This window comes from Entelurus aequoreus, linkage group LG14, assembly GCF_033978785.1.
Source record: "Entelurus aequoreus isolate RoL-2023_Sb linkage group LG14, RoL_Eaeq_v1.1, whole genome shotgun sequence".
NCBI classification, from domain to species: domain Eukaryota; kingdom Metazoa; phylum Chordata; class Actinopteri; order Syngnathiformes; family Syngnathidae; genus Entelurus; species Entelurus aequoreus.
This window is the reverse complement of record NC_084744.1, coordinates 44,729,362-44,751,927: the sequence shown is the minus strand read 5'-3', so window position 1 is coordinate 44,751,927 and position 22,566 is coordinate 44,729,362. Positions and strand designations below refer to the sequence as shown.

Genomic DNA, 22,566 nt, shown 5'->3' with positions numbered 1-22,566 from the left:
CCTTCCTCTTCCAACATGACTGTGCACCAGTGCACAAAGCAAGGTCCATAAAGACATGGATGACAGAGTCTGGTGTGGATGAACTTGACTGGCCTGCACAGAGTCCTGACCTCAACCTGACAGAACACCTTTGGGATGAATTAGAACGGAGACTGAGAGCCAGGCCTTCTCCACCAACATCAGTGTGTGACCTCACCAATGCGCTTTTGGAAGAATGGTGGAAAATTCCTATAAACACACTCCGCAACCTTGTGGACAGCCTTCCCAGAAGAGTTGAAGCTGTAATAGCTGCTAAAGGTGGACCCACATCATATTGAACCCTATGGGTTAGGAATGGGATGGCACTTCAAGTTCGTATGTGAGTCAAGGCACTTTTGGCAATATAGTGTATGTTCTGGATGAGGTCTGAATTTATCAATGTGTATTACTAACACTCATTGAACGTTTATTCGACGCAAAATAAGATAAATCAATGCTTTTTTCCAATTAAAATCGTAGCAGCCCTTGACTTACATGAGTGATATCAGCTGAGATTTATGTTCATATGCTATATACACTACCGTTCAAAAGTTTGGGGTCACCCAAACAATTTTGTGGAATAGCCTTCATTTCTAAGAACAAGAATAGACTGGCGAGTTTCAAATGAAAGTTCTCTTTTTCTGGCCATTTCGAGCGTTTAATTGACCCCACAAATGTGATGCTCCAGAAACTCAATCTGCTCAAAGGAAGGTCAGTTTTGTAGCTTCTGTAACGAGCTAAACTGTTTTCAGATGTGTGAACATGATTGCACAAGGGTTTTCTAATCATCAATTAGCCTTCTGAGCCAATGAGCAAACACATTGTACCATTAGAACACTGGAGTGATAGTTGCTGGAAATGGGCCTCTATACACCTATGTAGATATTGCACCAAAAACCAGACATTTGCAGCTAGAATAGTCATTTACCACATTAGCAATGTATAGAGTGTATTTCTTTAAAGTTAAGACTAGTTTAAAGTTATCTTCATTGAAAAGTACAGTGCTTTTCCTTCAAAAATAAGGACATTTCAATGTGACCCCAAACTTTTGAACGGTAGTGTAAATGCAATTTAAAGACGTCTGCATTCAATTGTGCAAGCTGCTTATGCTGTAACTACTTCCTGAAGACCTGCACACATTTGTCCTATAAGGCGACACAAGTATGTGGTACGTTTCAGCACTTTCGCATCCATAAAGACATGGATGACAGAGTCTGCTGTGGATGAACTTGACTGGCCTGCACAGAGTCCTGACCTGAACCCAATAGAACACCTTTGGGATGAATTAGAACAGAGACTGAGAGCCAGGCGTTCTCCACCAACATCAGTGTGTGACCTCACCAATGTGCTTTTGGAAGAATGGTGGAAAATCCCTATAAAAACACTCCGCAACCTTGTGGACAGCCTTCCCAGAAGAGTTGAAGCTGTAATAGCTGCAAAAGGTGGACCCACATCATCTTGAACCCGATGGGTTAGGAATGGGATGGCACTTCAAGTTCATATGTGAGTCAAGGCACTTTTGGCAATATAGTGTAATTTGTGCCGTTTGTGTTGTTCTGCCTAGCAACAAGCAAGGGGGAAAAAAATCCACTTTCCCAATTGTGTGGATTCATGCTGCTGCTTACATTTTTGAGCCGACCGTCGCATTTCTTGTCCACGTCCACTATGTCCAACAAACACTCTGGCGTGGGATCGCTGGCTTCCCCTCGTGCCCAAAGGGCGCTAAAATGCGTGTGTCGCAAACAGGTTGTGAAACACTCCGCTGATAGAGAAGAGCGAGCATACCGGGCTGCAAGTGCAGGGTCTGGTTGTTGCAGAAGTGGCTGAAGCAGCACTCCCTCCTGGAGACGCTGGGGGAGCTGTAGCAGAACACCTGACCTTTCATCTCCAACGGCGACAGGCACGACTGCGCCGTCTTCTCCCGGCCGTCGATCAACATGACCGAGTTCCAGCAGGCGCCGTCGGCCGACGTCTCGCAGACGCCGTCGTCGCACAGCGGGCACACACATTTCAGACCTGCAACCACACCTTCCTGTTAGACACATCCAAGCGTTGACCAGGTTCAGACCTGTTATGTAAGAGCGGCCATACTAAGTGGGGTGGAAGAACCGGAGTAATGCCTCTTAGTTTAACACCCACATAATCTTATGTTCTACTTCAAGCCGCTGTCATGCTTTGTTTGACAAGTTTGTCCCTGACGGACAAACAAGTCTGCACTAACACTGTAATGTCATCATAACTGTATTTTATGACAATTTACTTCATTCACTTATCGTGAGATAATTCATCTAATAAGTGCAGAGGAACATCTAGAGAAGGATGTCAAACATGCAGCCCAACAGAGATGAGTTTGCTGAGAGTAAAATTGAGCTGCATTTTTTTAAATGAAAGAATCTGCTGTTCTAAATGTGTCCACTGGATGTCGTAATAGCAATTCTGTTAGGCAAGCAAATAGTTTCAAATAGTAACATAAACGTGAGACACTGCACATTGATATTGTTCTGTGGAAATGATTGTCTTCCGTGCAAATGTAAAGAAAGTGAACAATGATTTACTGCAATACTGTCAGTCTTTTAAGTTTTTATTTTATTTTATTTTTTAAATTTAAGGCCAGCAGAGATATTGTTATGTGCGCATGGTGTTGTCTGCCAAAAATGAAGAAGAAGAAGCAGGGTGGGGGGTAAAATGGCAGACATAAGAGAGGGCTAACAAACTCAAGTTTCTTGACCAATTACTGCCAAATGTTTTAACTTGATGAAAATTGTCTTTATACTTGCAAATAATTTTTTTTTACTTGCAGAATATTGTTTTTTACTTGCCTATTTTTTTTTTTACTTGCAGAAAATTGTCTTTATACCTGCAAATTGTTTTTTTTTTACTTGCAGAAAATTGTCTTTATACTTGCAAATCGTTTTTTTTACTTGCAGAATATTGTTTTTTTACTTGCTAATTTTTTTTTTAAATTGCAGAATATAGTTTTTTACTTGCAGAAAATTGTCTTTATACTTGCAAATAGTTTTTTTTTACTTGCAGAATATTGTTTTTTACTTGCCTGGTTTTTTTTTTACTTGCAGAAAATTGTCTTTATACTTGCAAATAGTTTTTTTTTACTTGCAAAATATTGTTTTTTACTTGCCTGTTTTTTTTTTACTTGCAGAAAATTGTCTTTATACCTGCAAATCGGGGTTTTTTTTTACGTGCAGAAAATTGTCTTCATACTTGCAAATCGTTTTTTTTTTACTTGCAGAATATTGTTTTTTACTTGGCAATGTTTTTTTTAACTTACAGAATATTGTTTTTTACTTGCCAATTTTTTTTTACTTGCAGAAAATTGTCTTTATACTTGCAATTTTTTTTTGTTTACTTAGAATATTGTTTTTTACTTGCCAATTTTTTTTACTTGCAGAAAATTGTCTTTATACTTGCAATTTTTTTTTTTTTACTTAGAATATTGTTTTTTACTTGCAATTTTTTTTTACTTGCAGAAAATTGTCTTTATACCTGCCAATCGTTTTTTTTTTTACTTGCAGAAAATTGTCTTTATACTTGCAAATCGTTTTTTTTACTTGCAGAATATTGTTTTTTTACTTGCCAATTTTTTTTAATAGCAAAATATTGTTTTTTACTTGCCAATTTTTTTTTTACTTGCAGAAAATTGTCTTTATACTTGCAAATAGTTTTTTTTTACTTAGAGAATATTGTTTTTTTACTTGCAATTTTTTTTTTACTTGCAGAAAATTGTCTTTATACTTGCAAATAGTTTTTTTTTACTTGCAGAATATTGTTTTTTACTTGCCAGTTTTTTTTTTACTTGCAGAAAATTGTCTTTATACCTGCAAATCGTTTTTGTTTTTTTACTTGCAGAAAATTGTCTTTATACTTGCAAATCGTTTTTTTTTACTTGCAGAATATTGTTTTTTACTTGCCAATTTTTTTTTTTAATTACAGAATATTTTTTTTACTTGCAGAAAATTGTCTTTATACTTGCAAATAATTTTTTTTTACTTGCAGAATATTGTTTTTTACTTGCCTATTTTTTTTTTTACTTGCAGAAAATTGTCTTTAAACCTGCAAATCGTTTTTTTTTTACTTGCAGAAAGTTGTCTTTATACTTGCAAATCGTTTTTTTTACTTGCAGAATATTGTTTTTTTACTTGCCAATTTTTTTTTTAATTGCAGAATATAGTTTTTTACTTGCAGAAAATTGTCTTTATACTTGCAAATAGTTTTTTTTTACTTGCAGAATATTGTTTTTTACTTGCCTGGTTTTTTTTTACTTGCAGAAAATTGTCTTTATACTTGCAAATAGTTTTTTTTTACTTGCAAAATATTGTTTTTTACTTGCCTGTTTTTTTTTTACTTGCAGAAAATTGTCTTTATACCTGCAAATCGGGGTTTTTTTTACGTGCAGAAAATTGTCTTCATACTTGCAAATCGTTTTTTTTTTTACTTGCAGAATATTGTTTTTTACTTGGCAATGTTTTTTTTAAATTACAGAATATTGTTTTTAACTTGCCAATTTTTTTTTACTTGCAGAAAATTGTCTTTATACTTGCAATTTTTTTTATTTTTACTTAGAATATTGTTTTTTACTTGCCAATTTTTTTTTATTTGCAGAAAATTGTCTTTATTCTTGCAATTTTTTTTTTTTTTTTTTACTTAGAATATTGTTTTTTACTTGCAATTTTTTTTTACTTGCAGAAAATTGTCTTTATACCTGCCAATCTTTTTTTTTTACTTGCAGAAAATTGTCTTTATACTTGCAAATCGTTTTTTTTACTTGCAGAATATTGTTTTTTTTACTTGCCAATTTTTTTTAATAGCAAAATATTGTTTTTTACTTGCCAATTTTTTTTTTACTTGCAGAAAATTGTCTTTATACTTGCAAATAGTTTTTTTTACTTCGAGAATATTGTTTTTTTACTTGCAATTTTTTTTTACTTGCAGAAAATTGTCTTTATACTTGCAAATAGTTTTTTTTACTTGCAGAATATTGTTTTTTACTTGCCTGTTTTTTTTTACTTGCAGAAAATTGTCTTTATACCTGCAAATCGTTTTTGTTTTTTTACTTGCAGAAAATTGTCTTTATACTTGCAAATCGTTTTTTTTACTTGCAGAATATTGTTTTTTACTTGCCAATTTTTTTTTAAATTACAGAATATTGTGTTTTACTTGCCAATTTTTTTTTTACTTGCAGAAAATTGTCTTTATACTTGCAAATTTTTTTTTTTACTTAGAGAATATTGTTTTTTACTTGCAATTTTTTTACTTGCAGAATATTGTTTTTTACTTGCCTATTTTTTTTACTTGCAGAAATTGTCTTTATACCTGCCAATCGTTTTTTTTTTTTTACTTGCATAAAATTGTCTTTATACTTGCAAATCGTTTTTTTTTACTTGCAGAATATTGTTTTTTTACTTGCCAATTTTTTTTTAAATTGCAAAATATCGTGTTTTACTTGCCAATTTTTTTTTTACTTGCAGAAAATTGTCTTTATACTTGCAAATAGTTTTTTTTTACTTAGAGAATATTGTTTTTTTACTTGCAATTTTTTTTTCCTTGCAGAAAATTGTCTTTACACTTGCAAATAGTTTTTTTTTACTTAGAGAATACTGTTTTTTTACTTGCAATTTTTTTTTTTTACTTGCAGAAAATTGTCTTTATACTTGCAAATCGTTTTTTTTTACTTGCAGGATATTGTTTTTTTACTTGCAAATTACATTTTTTTTACTTGCAGAAAATTGTCTTTATACCGTAATTTCCGGACTATAAGCCGCACCTGACTATAAGCCGCACCAGCTAAATTTAGGGGAAAATACAGATTGCTCCATATATAAGCCGCACCCGACTATAAGCCCCAGGGTTTTGATGTGTAATTACCGTAGTATATAGGGGTTCCTGCTACCACGGAGGGGATTGTCGGGACAGAGATGACTGTTTGGGAACGCAAAGCGTCCCATTTATTAACAATAAATCTTTCAATCATTCAATCAAACTTTCACATCTTTGACATGGCGAACAGCATTCGTGCAGAGTACAAATAATACAACGGTGCAAAGTAATACAAAGTGCTCGCCTGTACGTTATCAAAATAAACAGCCTACCGGTATATGAAAAGTCAGTCTTTAATCATTGTGTCATCGTCTTCCTCCTGCGTACTAAAACCACCAAAATCCTCTTCGTCGGTGTCGGAGAAGAACAGGCCGTAAATAAGCCGCACCGTTGTATAAGCCGCAGGGACCAGAACGAGGGGAAAAAGTAGCGGCTTATAGTCCGGACATTACGGTACTTGCAAATCTTTTTTTTTTTACATGCAGAAAATTGTTTTTTTACTTGCAAAATTTCATTTTTACTTTCAAAAAACTGTTTTTACACTTGCAAATAATTTTTTTACTTGCAAAAATAGATTTTATTCACTTGCGTACTGTTTTTTTGACCTAAGAAAATTGTTTTTTAATGGAGGAAAATAGGTTTTATACTTGCAAAACATTTTTTGATTGAAGGAAATTGTTTTTTTACTTATTTTTTTACTTGCAGAAAATTTAGGTTTTTTTAACTTGCAAACTAATTTTTGCATGCAGGTGGTGGACCGGTACTTTTTAGAGGCAGTATAGTACTGAATAAGATTCATTAGTATCGCGGTTGAAAAAACTAATATATTTAGCCAAAAGGTGTTTTTAAATTTTTTGATTTCCAACTTTTCGCAGGCCACATAAATGTCATGACTCGGTCTGTGGCGTGGTTGGTTCTCCAGTGGTGCAAATGAATTGGACCATACGTGGCGTGCAGGTGAGGACATGTTTAATATTTTAACTCAAAAGGGGATTAACAAAAAGCGCGCACAAAAGCGGAAGTACAAAACGTGGCTATGAAAATAAAACACTATAGCACAAAGGCAAAAAACTATGAACAATAACAAAACTTACTTGACATGAGAAGAGGGGCATAAAAAAGAGCAGCAAGGATCATGAGGGTGAACAGAGTGGCAGGAGTGTGATGTCGCCAGGACGAACCACAGAAAAAGAAAAACTTATATAGTGACATGATCAGTGAAAACAGGTGCGTGACTCTAAACGTGAACAGGTGCGTGACATGACGATGTGAACCAGGTGAAACTAATGGTTGCTATGGTGACAAATAAAAGTGCACAAAAAGTCCAAAACCAAAACCGAACATGACTAAAACAAAACATAATCACAGACATGACAGAGCCCCCCCCTTACGGACAGATCCCAGATGTCCAAAACAAACAAAACAAGGCAGGATCGAGAGTCATGGAAGGGCGGGAGGGGGACATGGCGGTGGGTCGCCAGACCAGGTGTCCCCGAATTCACCGGGGCAGGATCAGGTGGCGGCGACGCGTAGACCGCCGCTGTACCTGACGAGGTGGGCGACCCGGGAATGGCCATATCCATGGCCGACGAGGAGGTGGGCGCACTTGGCGTGGCGGCCGACCAGGTAGTGGCCACATCCGTGGCCGACGAGGAGGTCGGCGTACCTGGCGTGGCGGACGCCCATGGACTGGCCACATCCATGGCCGACGAGGTGGATGCGTCATCATCGTGGCAGACGTAGAAACTGCAGATGAAGCAGGTGGCGAAGCTTGGCGTGGAACGTCGGGCGGCGAAGCTTGGCGTGGCACGTCGGGCGGCGAAGCTTGGCGTGGCACGTCGGGCGGCGAAGCTTGGCGTGGCACGTCGGGCGGCGAAGCTTGGCGTGGCCATGGTTGGTCTTAGCATGGTTGGTCTTGGTCTTGGATTTGGCATGGTTGGTCTTGGACTTGGACTTGGCATGGTTGGTCTTGGACTTGGTCTTGGCGTGGGGGGTCTTGGTCTTGGTCTTGGACTTGGTCTTGGTGTGGGGGGTCTTGGTCTTGGCTTGGACTTGAGGGGTCTTGGTCTTGGCTTGGACTTGGGGGATCTTGGTCTTGGCTTGAACTTGGGGGATCTTGGTCTTGGCTTGGACTTGGGGGATCTTGGTCTTGGCTTGGACTTGGGGGATCTTGGTCTTGGCTTGAGGGGTCGCGTCGTGGAGCTGCGACTGGCGGCACTTGGCGTCGTGGAGCTGCGACTGGCGGCACTTGGCGTTGTGGAGCTGCAACTGGCGGCACTTGGCGTTGTGGAGCTGCGACTGGCGGCACTTGGCGTCGTGGAGCTGCGACTGGCGGCACTTAGCGTCGTGGAGCAGGTAACGGAGCTTGGCGTCGGGGAGCAGGTAACGGAGCTTGGCGTGGTGCTACTACTGGCGGCACTTGGCGGCGTGGAGCTGCGACTGGTGGCGCTTGGCGTGGAGCTGCGACTGGTGGCGCTTGGCGTGGAGCTGCGACTGGTGGCGCTTGGCGTGGAGCTGCAACTGGTGGCGCTTGGCGTGAAGCTGCGGCTGGTGGCGCTTGGCGTGAAGCTGGGCATGGTGGAGCTTTGCATGGTGGAGCTTGGCATGGTGGAGCTGCTAGGCATTTTGATAGCCTTGGAGCAGGGTGTGGAGCAGGTGGAGGTGGCCTAGCTGGAGGCTGTGGCTTAGCAGGTCGAAAGACTGGTGGTGGCGGCCGTGCTGGTGGCTGTGGCTTGGCGTGACGATGCTGAGCCACCCCACCTGAACAATTGCCTGCCCTAGCCCCCCCCCCCCCCCCTCAAGGAGCGGATACCAGACGCGGTCTGGAACCGTTTTCTTGGGTGGGTGGAGGGAGGTCAGGAGGGGGGTAAAATCCTCCCCTATTAATTTTCCAAAATGTCTTTCTTTTTGTACCTGGGATTGAGTGGGTGAAAAAAAAGAAACACGTGGCATGGGCGTGGCTTGAGTCTTAGGGGGCGGGGCATGAAATTTGGGTGGCTTGGCTTGACAGGATCTGATTCCTAAAAACATGTCCTGGTAATGTCTTATCATGTTTTAGAGTCCTTGGTTGGAGGCGGGTGATCAAAAGAAAAATAATTTAGAAAAAAAAAATCCTGGTCTGTGATGTCATCCTGGGTAAGCCGGGCAGGCTGTGGCCCATTTCCGCCCGGAGGGGGAGGAGCTTGACGTTCTTGGTCTGGAGCGGCGCTTCCGGGACAGGGATGACGCGCCAACGTCCCCGGGCCAAACGGAGCTGATCGGCACCAGTTTGCCGGTCAGACCCCACATGAGGTCCTTGCGCTCCATGGGGGAATAGCGAAGTGTCTCGGCTTCCATGGCGCGCAGGACCTCCCACGGTCCTTCGTCCAAACTTGCTGGAGAACTTTTTTGCTGGCGACATCTGTCATGACTCGGTCTGTGGCGTGGTTGGTTCTCCAGTGGTGCAAATGAATTGGACCATACGTGGCGTGCAGGTGAGGACATGTTTAATATTTGAACTCAAAAGGGGATTAACAAAAAGCGCACACAAAGGCGGAAGTACAAAACGTGGCTATGAAAATAAAACACTATAGCACAAAGGCAAAAAACTATGAACAATAACAAAACTTACTTGACATGAGAAGAGGGGCATAAAAAAGAGCAGCAAGGATCATGAGGGTGAACAGAGTGGCAGGAGTGTGATGTCGCCAGGACGAACCACAGAAAAAGAAAAACTTATATAGTGACATGATCAGTGAAAACAGGTGCGTGACTCTAAACGTGAACAGGTGCGTGACATGACGATGTGAACCAGGTGAAACTAATGGTTGCTATGGTGACAAATAAAAGTGCACAAAAAGTCCAAAACCAAAACCGAACATGACTAAAACAAAACATAATCACAGACATGACAATAAATGATTAAGCCAGCCACATAAAATGATATGGCGGGCCACATTAAAAAGATGTGGTTACATTCAGAAGATGTGGCAGGCCACAGTAAAATGACGTGGAGGGCCACATTACAATTATGTAGTGTGCCACAATAAAATGATGCGGCCTATGAAAATCATGACAATGGTTCTTACTTAGCATTAGAGATGTCCGATAATATTGGCCGATAAATGCTTTAAAATGTAATATCGGAAATTATCTGTATCGTTTTTTTTATTATCGGTATAGTTTTTTAATTTTTATTTATTTTTTATTAAATCAACATAAAAAACACAAGATACACTTACAATTAGTGCACCAACCCAAAAAACCTCCCTCCCCCATTCACACTCATTCACACAAAAGGGTTGTTTCTTTCTGTTATTAATATTCTGGTTCCTACATTATATATCAATATAAATCAATACAGTCTGCAAGGGATACAGTCCGTAAGCACACATGATTGTGCGTGCTGCTGGTCCACTAATAGTACTAACCTTTAACAGTTAATTTTACTCATTTTCATTCATTACTAGTTTCTATGTAACTGTTTTTATATTGTTTTACTTTCTTTTTTATTCAAGAAAATATTTTTAATTTATTTATCTTTTTTTTTTTTTTTTTTTTTTTTTAAAAGGACCTTATCTTCACCATACCTGGTTGTCCAAATTATGCATAATAATGTGTTAATTCCACGACTGTATATATCGGTATCGGTTGATATCGGTATCGGTAATTAAAGAGTTGGACAATATCGGAATATCGGATATCGGCAAAAAGCCATTATCGGACATCCCTACTTAGCATAATCACTCTTTCCATTTTGAGAGATATTATTTTATACTGGATTACTACTCAGTGGCCTTGTGGTTAGAGTGTCCGCCCTGAGATGGGTAGGTCGTGAGTTCAAACCCTGGCCGAGTCATACCAAAGACTATAAAAATGGGACCCATTACCTCCCTGCTTGGCACTCAGCATCAAGGGTTGGAATTGGGGGTTAAATCACCCAAAATGATTCCCGGGCGCGGCCACCGCTGCTGCTCACTGCTCCCCTGACCTCCCAGGGGGTGATCAAGGGTGATGGGTCAAATGCAGAGAATAATTTCGCCACACCTAGTGTGTGTGTGACAATCATTGGTACTTCAACTTTAACCAAAACAATCCTGGTTGTCAGAGGTCAACTTGACCTCTGATTTCAAAGAAAGTTATCCATCAATTTGTACGTGAAAAAAATATCAAATGCATAAGTAATTGTGAAATTTAATTATGAGGCGATCATACATTAATATTTATATATATTAATTGTTACAAGCGGCTCTCTGAAGGCGATGAAAACAAGTTTGATCTTAAAGCAAAGTGCCAGCCCAATAAGCCACTGACTTAAAGTAGCTACTTTACATCAACTCTGCATGAACAACACAACAGGCTTTTAAGGTATTAGTCAAATGTACGCATGCGATTAATCATAAAAGGAAAAAGTCATTAATTATGTATGATTAGGGTATTAGTTTCGTTTATGTCGAACATGCCCAGTTAGACGTGAGTCAAGACATATTTACATAAAGATTAATGGCACAATTTATTTTGAGCGCACATGCTCTTGTTTCTTAGAGGGCACCTACAATGATTTGAATCTTGTGGTCTGTATTGCATATGAGTTGCTGTACATTTTGCATAAAAATGTTGCTCCACCGTCACATTTATAGCCAACTTTCTGACTATGTCTAAAAATGCTTCATTTTTCGAGGAGTTCTTTTTGGATCCAAACGACACCGTCCTCACCGCCACTCTCCCCAATAGTATCATAACTTATCTTTAGAAAATGTACACAGTTTAAAACACACTATATTGCCAAAAGTATTTGGCCACGTGCCTTGACTCACATATGAACTTGAAGTGCCATCCCTTTCCTAACCCATAGGGTTCAATACGATGTCGGTCCACCTTTTGCAGCTATTACAGCGTGTTTATAGGAATTTTCCACCATTCTTCCAAAGATGCATTGGTGAGGTCACACACTGATGTTGGTGGAGAAGGCCTGGCTCTCAGTCTCCGTTCTAATTCATCCCAAAGGTGTTCTATCGGGTTCAGGTCAGGACTCTGTGCAGGCCAGTCAAGTTCATCCACACCAGACTCTGTCATCCATGTCTTTATGGACCTTGCTTTGTGCACTGGTGCACAGTCATGTTGGAAGAGGAAGGGGCCCGCTCCAAACTGTTCCCACAAGGTTGGGAGCATGGAATTGTCCAAAATGTTTTGGTATCCTGGAGCATTTAAAGTTCCTTTCACTGGAACTAAGGGGCCAAGCCCAACTCCTGAAAAACAACCCCACACCATAATTCCTCCTCCCCCAAATTTCACACTCGGCACAATGCAGTCCGAAATGTAGCGTTCTCCTGGCAACCTCCAAACCCAGACTGGTCCATCAGATTGCCAGACTGAAAAGCGTGATTCATCGTCGCCACTGCTCTAGAGTCCAGTTTACATGGCCTACCACTTCATGGCTGAGTTGCTGTTGTTCCCAAACTCTTCCATTTTCTTATAATAGAGCCGACAGTTGACTTTGGAATATTTAGGAGCAAGGAAATTTCACGACTGGATTTGTTGCACAGGTGGCATCCTATGACAGTTCCACGCTGGAAATCACTGAGAGCGGCCCATTCTTTCACAAATGTTTGTAGAAACCGTCTCCAGGCCTAAGTGCTTGATTTTATACACCTGTGGCCGGGCCAAGTGATTTGGACACACATGTAGTGTATATATCCTAAAGTCAAACATCACTTTTCTCCTGTTTTACAAAAATAAACTTCATAAACATTAAAAAGATTCACCCGGTCACAACATTAGGTACACCTGTACATACTCAAATGCATTAAGAAGAGGTGCTTTTAGCAGTATTTACGTCACTATATGTCACACATGCCTCCATTTGATACAAAGAATATTTATCCCAGCATTTAAGTCCCATCTTAAAACTCATTTGTATACTCTAGCCTTTAAATAGACCCCCCTTTTTAGACCAGTTGATCTGCCGTTTCTTTTCTGTCCCCCCCCCCCCCCTCCTTTCTTGGAGGGGGGGGGGGGGCACAGGTTCAGTGGCCACGGATGAAGCGCCACATCTGCGGTCCCCTCCAAGGTTTCTCATTGTCCCATTGGGTTGAGTTTTTCCTTGCCCTGATGTGGGATCTGAGCCGAGGATGTCGTTGTGGCTTGTGCAGCCCTTTGAGACACTCGTGATTTAGGGCTATATATAAGTAAACTAGGGATGTCGCGATCCGATATTTGGATCGGATCGGCCGCCGATATTTGCCAAAAAATGCATATCGGCAAGGCATGGGAAAATGCCGATCCAGATCCAGTTTTTTTTTAAAAACTCCGGTCCGTTTTTTCCAACGTACCGATTTAAATAATACATTCCACTTTTCTGCTGCTCCCTAATTTCTGTTCCGCATTTTCCAGCACACCTTCAACACATCCACAAGTCTGTGGATTCTCACGCAGTTGCTTTTCGCTGCTGGCATTACACGACAGGCTCTTCTCACTCTTTTCTGTGTCTCCCTCTCACAGACAGCAAGCGCACCTTCTTACACACCTCACATACTGTCACGTCATACGTCACATACGTATACGCCCTCTCCGAGCAGAGAGGTAGCAGCACGGCTAAAGCTAGCTGTGATGCTAGCGCAGCCGTGCGAGCAACGTTCCCTCTAAGGTGCGCGCCTGTGCAATTGCGCACTGCTCAAGCGCCCTCTGCGCATAGCAATTATATGCCACGCACAAAATCAAATAAAAAAATAAGCGCATAACAATTTTCGACACACGGACACGACAGAGAAAACAGTTTTCGTCATCATTGTTCAAATATTGTAACGTCTGTCCAGACGCTTATCTCCATTCGGTGCCACACGCCCACATCACCAAAATGCCGAGGCAAAAATTTCCACATCAACACCGTATGAAAAAGTTTGTGATTTTTTTAGTTGTGATTTCCTTCTCTGCATGAAAGTTTAAAAGTAGCATATATTAATGCAGTATGAAGAAGAATGTTTTAATGTAGACATGCAAGCCTTGAAAGAAATTTTGAAAATCAAGACTACATTTCCTGCAAATGGGTGCATTTCTACCCTATATTTTAACTTTAGATTTATTCTCATATCAAACTCTTTTGGCTGTCTTTTTGACACTTACATCCGGCGCCCCCCTCCACACCCCGGATTATAAATAATGTAAATAATTCAATGTGATTATCTTGTGTGATGACTGTATTATGATGATAGTATATATCTGATGGTATATATCTGTATCATGAATCAATTTAAGTGGACCCCGACTTAAACAAGTTGAAAAACTTATTCGGGTGTTACCATTTAGTGGTCAATTGTACGGAATATGTACTTCACTGTGCAACCTACTAATAAAAGTCTCAATCAATCACTCAAAACACATAGAAACATCATACTGCTGTGATTATATGCATCAAGTGTTCATTCAAGGCTAAGGCAAAATATCGAGATATATATCGTGTATCGCAATATGGCCTTAAAATATCGCAATATTAAAAAAAGGCCATATTGCCCAGCCCTAGTTCAATGATGCCATTTCTGTTTGTCATGTATAATTTTGTCTATTTGTGTTTATCCTTGAATAAACAGGTCAGTTTCTTGTTACCAACCATTGTGTATTATTCAAACTCGCCTAATTCAGCTGGCTTGTTGTTATCAAGAGTACTAAACCCTTTTCAACATGATTCTGACAACTAAGTAGGCTAAATAACTTTAAACTTTAATACATGCTTGGATAGGCCAGTATCGGTCAGTATTGGTATCGGTCAGTGTCGGTATTGGATCGGAAGTGCAAAAACAATATCGGATCGGATCGGAAGTGCAAAAACCTGGATCGGGACATCCCTAAAGTAAACATTGATTGATTGATTGATTTTTTCAATTTCGTTAGAATTTGCCTATAATCGACGATCAGTCGAATTTATGGCGCAGAGAAATAAACCGATTGTGCTGATAGTAGTGTATACTGACTGGCCACTAGGTGTCAGTATAAGGTCACATCATCTCGCTCTAGGATAGGATAGAATTTATTCATCCCACAATCGGGAAATACTGAGGTTGCAGTGCAGATTCAAAAAGGCCCCAAAAATAAGGTAAAAAACACATAAAAACACATGGAAACGTTAAAGAAAACAAAGGACATAAAAGGCATTAAAAGCGCACAGAGCTGATGCAACAAGCTGCCACTTCAGCGGCGCCATTTCTACATACAGCTACAAAAGTAAAACAACGAAAAACCAAAAAATTAGCAGTAAATAACACATATTGGGCACATACAATTGCAACATGCATAGACAAACAACAAAACTAAATTAAAACACCATTTCAACACCCACATACGACCTCCACGCCATTGTCTGCTCGGGTGGGGGGTACAGGAGCACAGACCCAACAAAGCAACCGAAAGCTGCCCAGGAGCTCTCGGACAATGTCCAGTCCGCTCGGACAAGCGAGAATCCGTTCAGAAAGACCGAAGCGTCCTCAGCCATGACTCTGTGAAGCCCGACCATCCCGACGCCCAACGCCAGATCCGCAGCCCCATGTCCTCGCCCGCTTCTCCTTCGATAACTCTGGCAGAAAGCCAGCTGCTGGTCGATCCATCCATCCATCGATTTTCTTCCGCTTATCCGAGGTCGGGTCGTGGGGGCAGCAGCCTAAGCAGGGAATCCCAGACTTTCCTCTCCCCAGCCACTTCGTTCAGCTCTTCCCGGGGGATCCCGAGGCGTTCCCAGGCCAGCCAGGAGACATAGCCTACCCAACATGTCCTGGGTCTTCCCCGTGGCCTCCTACCGGTCGGACGTGCCCTAAACACCTCCCTAGGGAGGCGTTCGGGTGGCATCCTGACCAGATGCCCGAACCACCTCATCTGTCTCCTCTCCATGTGGAGGAGCAGCGGATTTACTTTGAGCTCCCCCCGGATGGCAGAGCTTGTCACCCTATCTCTAAGGGAGAGCCCCGCCACCCGGCGGAGGAAACTCATTTCAGCCGCTTGTACCCGTGATCTTGTCCTTTCGGTCATAACACAAAGCTCATGACCATAGGTGAGGATGGGAACGTAGATCGACCGGTAAATTGAGAGCTTTGCCTTCCGGCTCAGCTCCTTCTTCACCACAACAGATCGATACAGGGTCTGCATTACTGAAGACGCCGCACCGTAACGATCCACTCTTCCCTCACTCGTGAACAAAACTCAGAGGTACTTGAACTCCTCCACTTGGGGCGGGGTCTCCTCCCCAACCCGGAGATGACACTTCACCCTATTCCGGGCGAGAAACCATGGACTCTGACATGGAGGTGCTGATTCTCATCCCAGTCGCTTCACACTCGGCTGTGAACCGATCCAGTGAGAGCTGAAGATCCTGGCCAGATGAAGCCATCAGTACCACATCATCTGCAAAAAGCAGAGACCTAATCCTGCAGCCACCAAACCAGATCCCCTCAACGCCTTCACTGCGCATAGAAATTCTGTCCATAAAAGTTATGAACAGAATCCGTGACAAAGGGCAGCCTTGGCGGAGTCCAACCCTGACTGGAAACGTGTATGAATTACTGCCGGCAATGCGGACCAAGCTCTGACACTGATCGTACAGGGAGCGGACCGCCACAATCAGACAGTCCGATACCTCATACTCTCTGAGCATTCCCCACAGGACTTCCCGAGGGACACGGTCGAATGTCTTCTCCAAGTCAACAAAGCACATGTAGACTGGTTCGGCAAACTCCCATGCACCCTCAAGGACCCTGCCGAGAGTATAGAGCTGGTCCACAGTTCCACGACCAGGACGGAAACCACACTGTTCCTCCTGAATCCGAGGTTCGACTATCCTGAATAGACCTTACCTGGAAGGCTGAGGAGTGTGATTCCACGATAGTTGGAACACACCCTCCGGTTACCCTTCTTAAAGAGAGGAACCACCACCCCGGTCTGCCAATCCAGAGGCACCGCCCCCGATGTCCACACGATACTGCAGAGTCTTGTCAACCAAGGCAGCCGCACAGCATCCAGAGACTTGAGGAACTCCGGGCGGATAGGAGAGCCCACCACAGATTCCCCAGGAACTGCTTCCTCATAGGAAGACGTGTTGGTGGGATTGAGGAGGTCTTCGAAGTATTCCTTCCACCGATCCACAACATCCGCAGTCGAGGTCTGCAGAACATCATCCTCACCATACACGGTGTTGACAGTGCACTGCTTCCCCTTCCTGAGGCAGCAGATAGTGGTCCAGAATTGCTTCGAAGCCATCCAGAAGTCGTTTTCCATGGCTTCCCCGAACTACTCCCAAGTCCGAGTTTTTGCCTCTGCAACCGCTGAAGCTGCACACCGCTTGGCCTGTCGATACCTGTCCGCTGCCTCCGGAGTCCTATGAGCCAAAAGAACTCGATAGGACTCTTTCTTCAGCTTGACGGCATCCCTCACCGCCGGTGTCCACCAACGGGTTTTAGGATTCCCGCCACGACAGGCACCAACTACCTTGCGGCCACAGCTCCCATCAGCCGCCTCGAAAATAGAGGTGTAGAACATGGTCCACTCGGACTCAATGTCCAGCACCCCCCTCATGACATGTTCAAAGTTCTTCCGGAGGTGGGAATTGAAACTCTCTCTGACAGGAGACTCTGCTAGACGTTCCCAGCAGACCCTCACAAAGCGTTTGGACCTGTCAGGTCTGTCCGGCATCCTCCCCCACCATCGCAGCCAACTCACCACTAGGTGGTGATCAGTAGAAAGCTCTGCCACTCTCTTCACCCGAGTGTCCAAAACATGAGGCCACAAATCCGATGACACAACTACAAAGTCGATCATGGAACTGCGGCCTAGGGTGTCCTGGTGCCAAGTGCACATATGGACACCCTTATGTTTGAACATGGTGTTTGTTATGGACAATCCGTGACGAGCACAAAAGTTCAATAACAAAACACCCCTCGGGTTCAGATCCGGGCGGTCATTCTTCCCAATCACGCCTCTCCAGGTTTCACTGTCGTAGCCAACATGACCGTTGAAGTCCCCCAGAAGGACAAGGGAATCACCCGGGGGAGCACTTTCCAGTACTCCCTCGAGTGTATGCTGAGCCCTTGCTGTGCGTCGAAGTGAGTCCGACTATATATAGCCGGAACTTCGCCACCTCGCGCACTAGCTCAGGCTCCTTCCCCCCAGCGAGGTGACATTCCACGTCCCAAGAGCTAGCTTATGTAGCCGAGATCGGACCGCCAAGTGCCCTGCCTTCGGCTGCCGCCCAGCTCACAACGCACCCGACCTCTATGGCCCCTTCCATGAGTGGTGAGCCCATTGGAGGGGGGACCCACGTTGCCTCTTCGGGCTCCATGGGGACAGACCCGGCCACCAGGCGCTCGACATCGTGCCCCAACTCCGGGCCTGGCTCCAGAGGGGGGCCCCGGTGACCTGCGTCTGGGCGAGGGAAATCGGAGTCTCTGTTTTTGTATTCCCATAGAAGTCTTCGAGCTGCTCTTTGTCTGATCCCTCACCAAGCCAGCTGCATGTCTCCGGTCCTAACTTGGCCATGGCCAAAAGGCTCCCCCCACAAAAAAGCACCGTGGAAGTCACATAAGAGCCCCCCCTTGTTGCGCAGTCCCGAAGGTCCCCGACCAAAAGGCAAAAAACCATGAAAACAAGAGGGAAACATCAAGGACACAAAAGGAGGATGCACAACTGCACAGAGCTCCTGCGACCAGCAACCCCTGCAATGGCGCCTTCTTGGGAAAGAACAAGGTGATTATTTTAGGTATTTACAAAAGGAACACCGTCTTTCATTTAAGTCATAACAGAGATCTCAGATGCTACTTTTCCGTCTCAAAAAAAGGTTATTAACAAATAAACACGGTAGGTCGGATTGTCCAAAGAGGTCCTCAGAGTTGGTGCTGCGCCGACAAGACATCAAATTTGACTAAATTGATACGAAAAGTCGTAACAACGTTTCTGTGTTTGTGCAAATCCCACGGGTGAACAGGCTAATTGGGAACAGGTGGGTGCCGAGATTGAGTATAAAAGAAGCTTCCATGAAATGTTCAGTCATTCACAAACAAGGACGGGGCGGGGGTCACCACTTTGTCAACAAATGCGTGAGCAAATTGTCCAACAGCTTAAGAACAACATTTCTCAACTAGCTATTGCAAGGAATTTAGGGATTTCACCATCTACGGTCTGTAATATCATCAAAAGGTTCAGAGAATCTGAAGAAATCACTGCACGTAACATTGAATGCCCGTGACCTTGGATCCCTCAGAAGGTACTGCATTAAAAAGCGACATCAGTGTGTAAAGGATATCACCACATTGGCTCAGGAACACTTCAGAAAACCACTGTCAGTAACTACAGTTGGTCGCTACATCTGTAAGTGCAAGTTAAAACTCTATTATGCAAAGTGAAAGCCATTTATCAACAACACCCAGAAACGCCGCCGGCTTCGCTGGGCTTGAGCTCATCTAAGATGGACTGATGCAAAGTGGAAAAGGGTTCTGTGGTCTGACGAGTCTACATTGTGAACAAATGCGTGAGCAAATTGTCGAACAGTTTAAGAACAACGTTTCTCAACCAGCTATTGCAAGGGATTTAGGGATTTCACCATCTACGGTCTGTAATATCATCAAAAAGCTCAGAGAATCTGGAGAAATCACTGCACGTAAGCGATGATATTACAGACCTTGGATCGCTCAGGCAGTACTGCATCAAAAAGCCACATCAGTGTGTAAAGGATATCACCACATGGGCTCAGGAACACTTCAGAAAACCACTGTCAGTAACTACAGTTGGTCGCTACATCTGTAAGTGCAAGTTAAAACTCTATTATGCAAAGTGAAAGCCATTTATCAACAACACCCAGAAACGCCGCCGGCTTCGCTGGGCTTGAGCTCATCTAAGATGGACTGATGCAAAGTGGAAAAGGGTTCTGTGGTCTGACGAGTCTACATTGTGAACAAATGCGTGAGCAAATTGTCGAACAGTTTAAGAACAACGTTTCTCAACCAGCTATTGCAAGGAATTTAGGGATTTCACCATCTACGGTCTGTAATATCATCAAAAAGCTCAGAGAATCTGGAGAAATCACTGCACGTAAGCGATGATATTACAGACCTTGGATCGCTCAGGCAGTACTGCATCAAAAAGCCACATCAGTGTGTAAAGGATATCACCACATGGGCTCAGGAACACTTCAGAAAACCACTGTCAGTAACTACAGTTGGTCGCTACATCTGTAAGTGCAAGTTAAAACTCTATTATGCAAAGTGAAAGCCATTTATCAACAACACCCAGAAACGCCGCCGGCTTCGCTGGGCTTGAGCTCATCTAAGATGGACTGATGCAAAGTGGAAAAGGGTTCTGTGGTCTGACGAGTCCACATTTCAAATTGTTTTTGGAAACTGTGGCCGTCGTGTCCTCCGCACCAAAGAGGAAAAGAACCATCCAGACTGTTATGGGCGCAAAGTTCAAAAGCCAGCATCTGTGATGGTATGGGGGTGTATTAGTGCCCAAGACATGGGTAACTTACACATCTGTGAAGGCACCATTAATGCTGAAAGGTACATACCATCCAAGCAACGTTATCATGGACGCCCCTGCTTATTCCAGCAAGACAAAGCCAAGCCATGTGTTACAACAGCGTGGCTTCATAGTAAAAGAGTGCGGGTACTAGACTGGCCTGCCTGTAGTCCACACCTGTCTCCCATTGAAAATGTGTGGCGCAATATGAAGCGTAAAATACCAAGTGCAAGATAAAACTCTACTCTTTTCTTAGTCCGTCCTCTGCGCTGGATGGACGCTTTTCTGCTTGCTCTCGCTTGCTCTCGCTTCTGCTTGCATTTTTTGCTACTATCTGCTGCTATTTTCTTACACAAAGAGCAACAGCTCTTGGATACTTACCAAACCAGTGGGACTATATTTTCTTTTAGATAACAGAGGCATTTTTCAATATTTTTACGACGTCCTCAACACTACGCGAGGAGGCCTACCATTCAAGATAAGCCTGAGCCCGAGCCTGTGCTACAGTGCTAAAGGTAATCAGCATAAGATGCCTCCTTTCTCTACGGAAGATTACCACAAACTGCTAAAGAAGATTTTACTGTTGGAAATAAAAATGAATCGGTTGGAAGTGAATTTAGAAGTGAATGGACAATGTGGCTACAACACCACTCTAGCACTCCTGTCGACTGAAAACACTGGACAGCACCATGCTACAACCCAGCTAACTAGCAACAATGAAGCTACGAAGAAACGGGAGGTCCCTGTAGAGGGTAATAAATCTACCAGTGAAAATCCTCCCTGGAACACACTTGGTGCAAAGCCAAAGAGAAGACCACCTCCCTGCGACAAGGGAGAATGGATATCTGGCAGGACCCAGCGCCCCGATATCTCTGATCTGACCGGCTGGCCTGCGCTACCATCTTCAGCCAGGCATACTGCGTCATCAACTCCACTGCCACGTAGGACACAGCAGCGGACAGCTGAGAAGAGGAGAACTACCAATAAACCTCCCCAGCAAGCAAGTGTCCAACTAAAGAACAGGTTTGCCCCACTGTTGATGGACAATGGATCCCCCTCTGATTGCCTGAATAACCCACCATCACCACGCAGAAGGGTAAGACCTGCTAACTTTACACCACAGAGAAAGCTAACGAGAGCTCCTGAAAATCTGATTGTGGGGGACTTTTCTGTAAAAGATATGAAAAGCAATAATAACACCAAAGTACTCTGCTTTCCGAAGGATATGGTATCTGACATGGAAAAAAGAATCCTGGAAATTGTCGCTGCACACCCAAATGTGAAAAATATCATCCTGCACATTGGTTTTAATGACATTGTAAAACAACAATCAAGAGAGCTGAAAGAGCACTTCAATAAACTCTTTGAAACAGTCAGCGCTGTGAATGCTGACGTTTTTATCAGTGGTCCTCTACCCCCAATCAGGAGAGGAGCTGAGAGATTCAGTAGACTTTACTCGCTGAATGAGTGGCTATCAAGTGCACTTCTTGCTCGTTCAATGCATTTTATTGACAATTTTAGCTTTTTCTGGGACCGCAGGCATCTTTTTAAGGCAGACGGACTTTGCCTGAATAAGATGGGAGTAAAGCTTTTCATGAACAACATGTTTCACTTCCTGCATCTTGCATCTATCATCACTGCCAAGGACAAGAGACAAGAGGAGCCACCGAGGAAGGAAGACACAACACAGCCTATCAGGAACGTCGAAGGAGGACCGCCACTGCAAAAGGAGAACGTAGACCATGAGATACACCAGAGCAAAGAGGAGAGGTGTCTATCCTCCTCTACCGCCCCTCCCTCCATTCTGAATGCATGTGAAGATCCCTCCCCCACATCCCCCAAGCCATCCACGTCTCCATCTTTCTCCCTCCCTCAAGTAGACCTTTCTCCCCCCTTGTCCCCCTTGGAGTTCCGGGAGCTACCCCCACTCACGCCCCACCCTACTCAGATTTTTACCCCCCTAGATCATCGCTCACCTCCACCACCCCCTCCACGAAGGCGTGCTCCACAACCCCCCAGCCATACTTCACCTTTCTCACGCCAACCCCTTACACGCCCTCAACGTCCACCTTCAGTAGTTCGTCCCAGCTCTGACGCTGCTCACTCCCCCTCCCCCTTACGGCAAACCCCGCCTCGCCCTGACAGCAGTCCTGAATATTTCTGATACAGAAAAGGGTTCAGCAGTAGACCACATTATCAGCTGGGCCCAAGGTTGCCTACATCAAATCATGGCACCTTCTACATCCCTGT

General features: G+C 43.4%; 1 protein-coding gene across 1 annotated transcript in view; it reads right to left on the bottom strand.

Moving 5' to 3' along the window:
- The window catches only part of LOC133664935 (activin receptor type-1C), a 69,793-nt gene that overhangs the window by 36,767 nt on the left and 10,460 nt on the right, over positions 1 to 22,566 (bottom strand). The window contains exon 2 of the mRNA XM_062069978.1: positions 1,804 to 2,034. Coding sequence (XP_061925962.1) covers positions 1,804 to 2,034 — 231 coding nt within the window. The remainder of the gene's footprint in view (positions 1 to 1,803; positions 2,035 to 22,566) is intronic.